Source organism: Microcebus murinus, chromosome 13 (genome assembly GCF_040939455.1).
Source record: "Microcebus murinus isolate Inina chromosome 13, M.murinus_Inina_mat1.0, whole genome shotgun sequence".
NCBI classification, from domain to species: domain Eukaryota; kingdom Metazoa; phylum Chordata; class Mammalia; order Primates; family Cheirogaleidae; genus Microcebus; species Microcebus murinus.
Window position 1 is genome coordinate 80259714 of NC_134116.1, and position 10434 is coordinate 80270147.

General features: G+C 41.5%; 1 protein-coding gene across 1 annotated transcript; it reads right to left on the minus strand.

Annotated features, from left to right (window-relative positions):
• Positions 1–9419: 9419 nt before the first annotated feature.
• On the minus strand, positions 9420–10394 carry MRPL57 (mitochondrial ribosomal protein L57). The gene is made up of 2 exons (XM_012778683.3): positions 10256–10394; positions 9420–10037 (listed from the first exon to the last, which is right to left on the minus strand). Exon 2 carries the CDS (start codon positions 10030–10032, stop codon positions 9724–9726), a length of 309 nt encoding a protein of 102 aa, XP_012634137.1. The 5' UTR covers positions 10033–10037; positions 10256–10394; the 3' UTR covers positions 9420–9723.
• Positions 10395–10434: the final 40 nt, after the last annotated feature.

Genomic DNA, 10434 nt, shown 5'->3' on the forward strand with positions numbered 1-10434 from the left:
GATAAAAATAAAATTGTGATTAAAAGTAGAGTTACTGTAAAACATTTAATAACATGTATGCTCTTTATCATCTTGCTCCTGCAGATTACTTCCACATGGGCAGATTATCCATTTTCAAGGTAAAGCACGTAGAGGGAAAAATATTAATAACAAGACAGGACAGAGAGCTGCTCTGAAGCCTCTTCCATTTCCAACAAAACTTTTTTTTTAACATAAGGCAGCAAGTAAGAAAAATACTATGAGGAAGTTTCTTGCTTGAACAGTTAGACATAAGAAAATGTGAGTGTATACAATAGAGAAGGATAGTGAGGAAATAGTTTATTGGAGGGTGGAATTGAGTTTGGTTTTGAACATTGCAACTGTGAAATTACATCCAGGTGAAGATGTCAAATAGTAGGATGTTTCGGTCTGGAGCTTATGAGAAATATCTAGACTGGAAATAATAAAGTGTGTTCTGCAGATCTAGAAAAAGGAAGATCATGATGGTAAATATGTAAATAAATATATAGAGTTATTTTAATTTTTTAAAAAGATGTGATTTTTTTAAATCAAAAATTATAATACTGTATTGTGAGATTTATTTACAGGCATACCTTATTTTATTTTGCTCTGTTTTTGTGCTTTACAAGTACTGCATTTTTTACAAATTGAAAGTTTGTGGCAACCCTGCGTTGAGCAAGTCTCTTGGCACCATCATTCCAATAGCATATACTCAGTTCATGTTTATCTCAAAATATTTGGTAATACAATATTTTAAAATCTGTTATGGTGATCAGTGATTTTTGATGTTACTATAATTGTTTTGAGAGGCCACAAATCATACCCTTATAAGATAGCAAACTTAATCGATCAATATTGTATGTGTTCTGACTGCTCCACCGACCAGCCATTCCCTCCTCTCTCTCCCTCTCCTCAGGCCTCCCTATTCCTTGTCACAACAGTATTGAAATTAGGCCAATTAATAACCCTACAATGGCCTCTAAGTGTTCAAGTGAAAAGAAAAATCACATCTCCAAATCAAAAGCTAAAAATGATGAAACTTAGTGAGGAAGGCATGTTGAAAGCCAAGGTAAGCCAGAAGATGAGCCTCCTGTGCTAAACATAACCAAGTTGTAAATGCAGATGAAAAGTTCTTGGAGGAAATTAAAAGTGCAACTGCAGGCTGGGTGCAGTAGCTTATGCCTATAATCCTAGAATGTTAGAAGGCTGAGGCAGGAGAATCACTTGATGCCAGGAGTTCAAGACCAGCCTGAGCAACATAGCAAGAGCTCATCTCTACAAAAATAAAAAAGTTAGCCAGGCATGGTGGCACATGCCAGTAGTACTAGCCACTTAAGAGGCAGCTGTGACAGGAGGATCAGTTTAGCCCAGGAGTTTGAGGTTGCAGTGAGCTATAATGACACCACTGCACTCTAGCCCTAGCCCAGACAACAGTGCAAGATCGTCTCAAAACATAACAAAGTGCAATTCCAGTGAACACATGAATGTTAAGAAAGTGAAACAGCCTTATTGACGATATGGAGAAAGGTTTAGTGATTTGGACATAAAATGAAACCAGCCACAATATCCTCTTAAGCCAAAGCCTAATCCAGAGGAAGACCCTAACTCGGTTCAATACAACATCAATTCTTCAGTCTATGAATCAAGTCATTTTGACGTTCCAAGTCATATTATTTAAGAAGTACATTTCATTGAGCTCAGGAGTTTGAGACCAGCCTGAGCAAGAGTGAGACCCTATCTCTACCAAAAAAATACAAAAAATAAGCTGGTCATGATAGTGCCTACCTGTAGTTCCAGCTACTCGGGAGGCTGAGGCAGAAGGCTTGAGCCCAGGAGTTCGAAGTTGCTGTGAGCTAGGCTGACGCCACAGCACTCTAGCCAGGGCAACAAAGACGCTGTCTCAAAAAAAAAGTACATTTCATAAGGCTGTAGCTGCCATGGAGTGTGATTCCTCTCATGGATCAAGGCAAAGTAAATTGAAAACCTTCTGCAAAGGTTTCACCCTTCTAGATGGCATTAAAAACTTCCGTGACTCATGGGAGGAGGTCAAAATACCAATTTTAACAGGAGTTTGGAAGAAGAAGATTCTAACCCACATGATGACTTTGAAGGGTTCAGGACTTCAGTGGAGTAAGTAACTGCAGATGTGGTGGAAACGGCAAGAGAACTAGAATTAGAAGTGGAGCCTGAAGATGGGACTGAATTGCTGCAATCTCATAATCAAACTTGTATAAGATGAGTTGCTTTTCATGGAGGAGCAAAGAAAGTGGTTTCTTGAGATGGAATCTATGCCTCCTAAAGAGATTGTTGAACATTGTTGAAATGACAACAAAGCATTTAGAATGTTACATAAACTAAGGTGACAAAGCAGCAGCAGGATTTGAGAGGATTGACTCCAATTTTGAAGGAAGTTCTACTGTGGGTAAAATGCTGTCAAACAGCATCACATGCTATAAGAAACCTTTTGTGAAAGGAAGAGTCGATCAATGTGGCAAACTTCGTCGTCTTATTTTAAGACATTGCTGCAGCTACCCCAGCCTTCAGCTACCACCATCCTGATCAGTCAGCAGCTTATCAATATCATAGCAAGACCTTCCGCCAGCAAAAAGATTATGACTCACTGAAGGCTCAGATGATCATTAGCATTTTTTAGCACTAAAATATTTTTTAAATTAGGTATTTACACTTCCTTTTTAGACATAATGCTTTCTCTTTTAGACACAATTACACACTTAATAGACTATAGTATAAACATAACTTTTATATGAACTGGGAAACCAAAAAATTCATGTGACTTGCTTTATTGTAATATTTGCTTTATCGTGGTCTTGAAACAAAACACAGTACCTCCAAGCTGTGTCTGCATTAAAGCAATGGCACAAGTCCCAGCTGTTAAGGAGATCGAGGCAGGAAAATTGCTTGAGGCCACAAATTTAAGGCTGCACTGAGCTATCATGATGCCACTGCACTCTAGCCAGGTGACAGTGAGACCCAGTCTCAAAGAAAACAAACAAAAAACTCTACAGTAGCACAAAAGATGGGGTTGGTAAATGGAACTACACAGTTACAATAAAAGTAATACAGTATTATATAGTCAAAGTAGACTGTGATAAAGATTTTTTTTTCCAGAAATGGGGTCTTGCTATGTTGCCCAGTCTGGGCTCGAATTCCTGGTGTCAAGTGATCCTCCTGTCTCAGCCTCCTGAGTAGCTGGGACTGCAGATATGCACCACTGCATCTGGCTTATTGATGTATTTTTAAATTTTTGTATTGGTATATAATATTTGTATATATATGTGACATTTGGTGGGGTCTTTTTTTTAAGACTAGTCAAGTGCAGTAGTGAGAAGCAGGAAACAGTAGAACGAGGAGTTGAAACTGTACCAGACTGCAAACAATGAATTCTTATAACTCACTACCTTCTGAGTAGCCAGTATTTTTGTACCTATTGAAATACTGTGCTATTTAGATACTTTTAGCTCCCACATGAGTGAGAACATGCGCTGTTTGTCTTTCTGTGCCTGGCTTATTTCTCTTAACATGATGACCTCCAATTTTATCCATGTTGTGCAAATGACAGCATTTCATTTTTTATGGCTGAATAACATTACATTGTGTATATATACTGCATTTTCTTTATCCATTCATCTCTTGATGAACACATAGGTTTGTTTATTCCATATTTTGGCTATTGTCAATAGTTCAGTAATAAATATGAGAATACAGATATCTCTTCAATATACTGATTTCCTATCTTTTGATACATGCCCAACAGTGCTCTTTTTTTTTTTTTTTTTTTTTGAGACAGAGTCTCGCTTTGTTGCCCAGGCTAGTGTGAGTGCCGTGGCGTCAGCCTAGCTCACAGCAACCTCAAACTCCTGGGCTCGAGCGATCCTTCTGTCTTAGCCTCCCGAGTAGCTGGGACTACAGGCATGTGCCACCATGCCCGGCTAATTTTTTATATATATATCAGTTGGCCAATTAGTTTCTTTCTATTTATAGTAGAGACGGGGTCTCACTCTTGCTCAGGCTAGTTTCGAACTCCTGACCTCGAGCAATCCGCCCGCCTCCCAGAGAGCTAGGATTACAGGCGTGAGCCACCGCGCCCGGCCCCAACAGTGCTCTTTGTTTTGTTTGATTAAACACCTGGGGCTCAACTCATCTTCAAGCCTAATTTGTTATTTCTAAGAGTTTCGTTTTCACAGCCTTGAAGAGCTCTCAGTGGACAGCAGGGGTTCGAACTCCCTCGGCACCAGATTTCAAGGACTGATAAGCCAGTCTCCCAGAGGAAAAAAAAAAACAGTACATGCAGCGGTTTCACAGCCATTTTTACTATCAGGTGGCTGCACTTGTTTCCTTTCTCTTTGCCTCCAAATAAAAACCCCAAACCTCCTGTCCCCCACACCAACACTTTCCTTCTTTTGTGTCGTACCCTTCCCACCTTTGGGAAGTAAAATAAACTTTCTTTCCTAAAACTGTTCCACTCCAGGTGTGAGAATTTTTTCTCCCACCCACGCTGTGAGCTGAAGAGTCCACACACGGACACCAAGGTCATAAAGATTTTTCCCTATGTTTTCCACTAGAAGTTTTAGTTTTAGCTTTTACATTTAGTATATCATCCATTTTGAGTTACTTTTTGTATATAGTATGAAGTACAGATCAAAGTTCATTTTTTGCTTATGAATAACCATGTGTTTCAGTACTTTTTTGTTTGAAGACTATCCTTTCTCCACTGAATTACTGGTGTACATCTGTTAAAAATGAATAGACTATATATGTTGGGTCTGTTTCTGGACTCTCCATTTTATTCAGTTGATTTATTTGTCTGTCTTTATGCCAACACCACTCTCTTGATTACCGTACCTTTACGTTAAGTCTTGAAATTTTGTAGTATAAGTTCTCCAACTTTGTTTTTTCTTTTTAAAAGTTGTTTTAGTAGTAAGTCTTTCGAACTTTCGTATAAAGTTTAGAGCCAACTAGTCAATTTCTACATCTCCTTCCCCACAAAAACCAAATCAATGGTGCCCAGGACCAGGTTTTCTGATTTTTTTTCCTTACTTGTTTTTCTTGTTTTTGGTAGGTGGTGAGGTTGGAGAGAGGCTGGTGATTGACTAGACAAAGCACAGGGAACCTTCTTGAAAGGTGGAAATATTCTATACCTGGATTGTAGTGATGGTTACATGGGTATATACATGTGTGAAATCTCATTGAACTGTACTATATAAGCGGATTTGGTAAATGTATAAATTATACTTCAATAAAGTTAATTTAAAAATCTGTACCAGGCTGGGTGCAGTGGCTCACACCTGTAATCCCAATGCCTTGGCAGGATAATTGAGACCAGCCTGAGCAATATAGAAAGATCCCTGTCTCTACAAAAAATATTTTTAAAAATTAGCTGGGTGTGGTAACACGTGCCTTATAGTCCCTGCCACTTGTGAGGTTGAGTCCAGAAGATTCCTCAAGCTCAGGAATTCAAGGCTGCACTGATCATGCCACTGTACTCCAGTCTGGGTTACAGAGTGAGACCCCATTTAAAAAATATATATACCAGGATTTTTGTTTTCAGTGAGTAAGCTTTGTTTGTCATAAATACATAAATGGAAATTCCAACATAATTTTTTTCATTCCATTTCCTGATTTATCTATTTTAGACCTTATTTATGAATTTTCCACCATGGTAATGGTAGATTCTCCTAAACAGTCCTATGCAACCTCCTTCACTTTCTCTCCCCCATCTCAACATAACTATCATAATTTTTTTTTTTTTTTTTGAGCTAGGGTCTCGCTGTATTGCCTAGGCTAGAGTGCAGTGGTATCATCATAGCTCACTGTAACCTCAATCTCCTGGGTTCAGATGATCATTCTGCCTCAGCCTCCTGAGTAGCTGGGACTAGAGGCATGCACTACCATGCCTGGCAAATTTTTTAAAAGTTTTTGTAGAGATATGGCCCCATGTTGCCCAGGCTGATCTCGAACTCCTGGCCTCAAATGATCTTCCCACTTCAGCCTCCCAAAATTATAGGTCTGAGCCACCACACCCAGCCAACTATCACAATTTTAAAAATCATATCAATAGTGTTTATAATGTTCTGGCTATGCAAGTATTGTTCAATTGTACAAAAGTGTGCTACTATCACTTTGTAATACAATGTATTGTTTTCCTCCTGTTAAGCATTCTTACCTTTTCATCAGCCTGATTTTCCACATATCTAATAACATTTTTTTCCAAAAGCTCTAACATTTCTGCCACAGGGCTATCTACAGCATTCTCCATGAGCTCAAACACATAATTTCTAATATTAATATGTTCCTGGAGACCTCCCTTCCTAAATCCATCTTTCTGCTCTAACCTGGACCTGTTGACTTCTGGGCAACTTCAACACAGTTGTGTTGGCACTCATTACTGCTGTTCTATATTCTTTAATTCTGCGTCTTTCTCATTCTTGTTTACTTATTAGCTTTGCTGGCATTCATCATCCAGGTACCTCCCATTTGAGCTTTTTTGGGGGGCTCTTTGCCTCCTTTCTATAGATATTTAGCTTGTAACTTCCTTTCCATTTTTATATCATACATCCCTTATGTGTTTGTTTTTGAGGCAGAGTCTCAAGTCACCTGGGCTACAGTGCAGTGGTATCATAATAGCTCACTGCAATCTCAAACTCCTGGGCTCAAGCAGTTCTGCCTCAGCCTCCCAAGTAGCTGGGATTACATAGGCATTAGCCAGCACGCCTGGCCTCAGTTCTTTATCCACTTTTTTCTTCCAAAATATTGATTGTAATCTCTTGTCTACAGTTTTCTCTTTTCTTCTTTAAGGTTAAAAAATTTTAAATATTTTTACTATCATCTCACTAAGGCTTTAAGAGGGAGAAGAGGGGGAGGGGGGAAATGGGCATTTATTGAAACCTTAAAATCTGTACCCCCATAATATGCCGAAATAAAAAAAAAAAAAAGAGGGAGAAGAGGTAAACTTAACTGTTCAGTTCATGATTTTAAACTGCAACCCAGGCATAGCATTTGGGGGACGCATCCTTGATTTTAAAAAAGGAGAGAAGACGAGGACATATACATACAGATTTGCTGCTGTGAAGGGAATCCATAGTGATGGGCTTAGATTTTATCAGTGAAATGTGAGGCTAGGTCACTAGCTGGGGGTAACAATGGAAGAGGGCCTGGAGGTAGAAGGCTTCTGGAGAGGGAAAGGTAAGGGCTATCTCATTGTATAGAAAATCACACCAGTTAGAGAAACATGGTGTTATGGGCTGAATTTCGTTGCCCAAACTCCTATAATATGTTGAAGTCCTAACCTCCAGTACCTCAGAATGCAACCGTATTTGGAGTTAAGGTCTTTAAAGTGTTAAGCCAAAATGAGGCTGTTGGGGTGCGCCCAAATCCAATATGGCTGATGACATTTTAAGAAGAGGAAATTTGGAAACAGATTGACACCAGACGCGTGCACACACAGAAGAACAACCATGTGAAGACAGCCCTCTGAAAGCAGAGAGGTCTGTAGCAGATCCTTCCTATAGCCTTCAGAGAAAACCCTGCCAACACCTTGATCTTGTACTTCTAGCCTCTAGAACTGTGGGAAAATACATTTCTGTTGTATTGACTTCCAATTTGGGGTTTGTGGTCATGAATTTAAACAGAAACTACTAACCTTAATTAGGTGATTTTCTCCAGCAATATTTAACAGGTCAGTTTCAACAAAGAAAAGCAAATGGTAGAGTTTCATCCAGGTAATTTTCCAGTGAATTTATTGGACAAGAATATGACACATTAATTTACAAGTTCAGTTTGGATAAACATTCAACGATGAAATGCCTATTGTCAGGCACTTTAAGTGTAATAAATAATAAAACAAAATTAATGTGCCTTCACCACAGCCTATACAAATTACAGATATTAAATTGTGAATCATCTAACATTAGATGAAATTTGTACTATCCTTCTGCAAAGCCATTTGGCATCAGATTCTGGCTCTCAATTCTATTTATCTATAACCTGTACATTTTCAGACTTTTTTTGAGACAGAGTCTCATTCTGTTGCCTGGGCTAGAGTGCCGTGGCGTCAGCCTTGCTCACAGCAACCTCCTCTCCTGGGCTCAAGCAATCCTTCTGCCTCAGCCTCCTGAGTAGCTGGGACTACAGGCACATGCCATCATGACTGACTAATTTTTTCTATATATTTTTAGTTGTCCAGCTAATTTCTGTCTTTTTTTAGTAGAGATGGGGCTCACTCTTGCTCAGGCTGGTCTTGAACTCCTGAACTCAAATAATCCACCCACCTCGGCCTCCCAGAGTGTTAGGATTACAGGCGTGAGGCACCAGGCCCAGCCTATAACCTGTACATTTTCAAAAAGTATATAAGGAGGCCGGGCGAGGTGGCTCACGCCTGTAATCCTAGCACTCTGGGAGGCCAAGGTGGGCGGATTGCTCAAGGTCAGGAGTTCGAAACCAGCTCTGAGCAAGAGTGAGACCCCGTCTCTACTATAAATAGAAAGAAATTAATTGGCCAGCTAACATAGAAAAAATTAGCCGGGCATGGTGGTGCATGCCTGTAGTCCCAGCTACTTGGGAGGCTGAGACAGCAGGATTGCTTGAGCCCAGGAGTTTGAGGTTGCTGTGAGCTAGGCTGACGCCATGGCACTCACTCTAGCCTGGGCAATAAAGCAAGACTGTCTCAAAAAAAAAAGTATATAAGGAGACTAAACGAAAAAATATGTATGAAGATTGTCTCATTAATGGGAAATTATCTCATGCATAATAAAACTGATTTTCTTCTATGTATTTTGCTATTAAACATACGTATGGTAGTTAACAAGAATTCTGTCTCATACAGCAATTCAAATTCAAGTCCCTTTCATTACTGGATGTGACTTTGGACAAGTTGCTTAAGTGTTTCCTCACGTATAAAATACTCCCAACTCTACAGGGTGCTATATGCACCTAGACGTAAGTATTTGGTAAGACAAAGTACTTGACTATTTTTATTATACTTAGGAGGTTATTTTTAAAAACAAACATCTTCAATTGATGAATTACATGGTATATTTCAAAAGAGCTGTATGTATTTTAAGAGACAGGGTTTTGCTATGTTGCCCAGGCTAGACTCCCAACTCCTGGGCTCAAGTGACCCTCCCCTGCCTCTGCCGGGACTACTGGCAGGCACCACTGCACCCTGCCAAAAAGCTGTTTTTTAAAAACATACACCTACAGGTAAATATCTTTTACTTCACTTAAATGTCCACTTTCAGTAGTGAAATCCCAGAAGAAAATGTGATTTTATAGGAGTATGTTTAACTGAAAAAGCTATTTCCATTTAAGTTTAGGCAATTACCCTTGACAGAAGGTAAGTCAACTAAAGTTGCATGATAAAACCCCCATCAAGTATCTCATACTTAAGCAAAGAACCCAAATCATAGTCCGCGGCTTTATTGCAGTCTCCATTCAAAATACATTTTATATCATCTGTGACTCAGGAAATCCCTATCTTCCTATCATGCTAAAGAAACAAGAAATAGGGCAGTGACTAGACTTTTAGGTATCAGGGAATGTAGAGCCCCAGATATTGGATATGCAGCCCACCATGCTCACGTTTGTTTTAATAAAACTGGTCCAAAGGCTCACGCTTTCATAGGAACCAGTTTTTCAGTTCCAGGACCAGGTCAAGGCAGGGCAGCTCCCCCGTGATCTCCAAAATCGAGGGGTGACGGCTCAGGGTTAGGACCATTTCTTGGTGACATTGAGGTGGTTGAGCTGGTCTGCGACGAATTTGTGCGGGGGGAACTTGGAAGTGGTGGCCGCCTTGATGGCCTCGAAGGTCTCGGCCCTGCGCACCGCGGCGTGGCCGTACTCCTGCTCGGCCGTCATGTAGGGCATGCTCAGCCAGTAGTGGTTCTCCGCCTCGATCTCCAGGCGCCGGATCATGTTCTGCTTCGCGCGCAGCGACACGAACCGCGGCCGCCGGTGCTTCCCGATCCACTGCCTGCCAGGAATGCGGTTACGGCGGAGGAGGGCGGTCAGGAACATGGTGCCTGCGAGGAGAGGGGCCAGAAGCCGGAGACGCCGCTGGGCACGGCCGGGCCCGGAGAGCGCGCAGCCACGCGCGACCCCGCTCACGCGCCACCCTCCTCCCGGCGCCTGCGGGCATCCCCGAGAACGCGCCAAGCTTCCCTCCTAAGGAAGTGGGGCGCCCAGCTGAGGCCGATAGGCGGAGGGGCCTCCAGAGCCCGGGACAGGCCCAGCAACTCACCAGCGCGTTCCACACGGTAGTCTCCCAGCAGACGCTACCGCCCGGTCGCACCGGCCTCGCGGCGCCTCCCGGCGACCTCGCGCGAGACTTCGCTCCCTCGCGAGAGGACTGCTAGCGCCTGCGCAGAACTGAAGAGGCCTGGACGCCGAGAGATTCAAATTAGTGGCGGGAGGCTCTGA

What these genes read in the sequence shown, in the direction of transcription:
- MRPL57 (XM_012778683.3), bottom strand. Translation starts at nt 10,032, where the DNA reads ATGTTCCTGACCGCCCTCCTCCGCCGTAACCGCATTCCTGGCAGGCAG.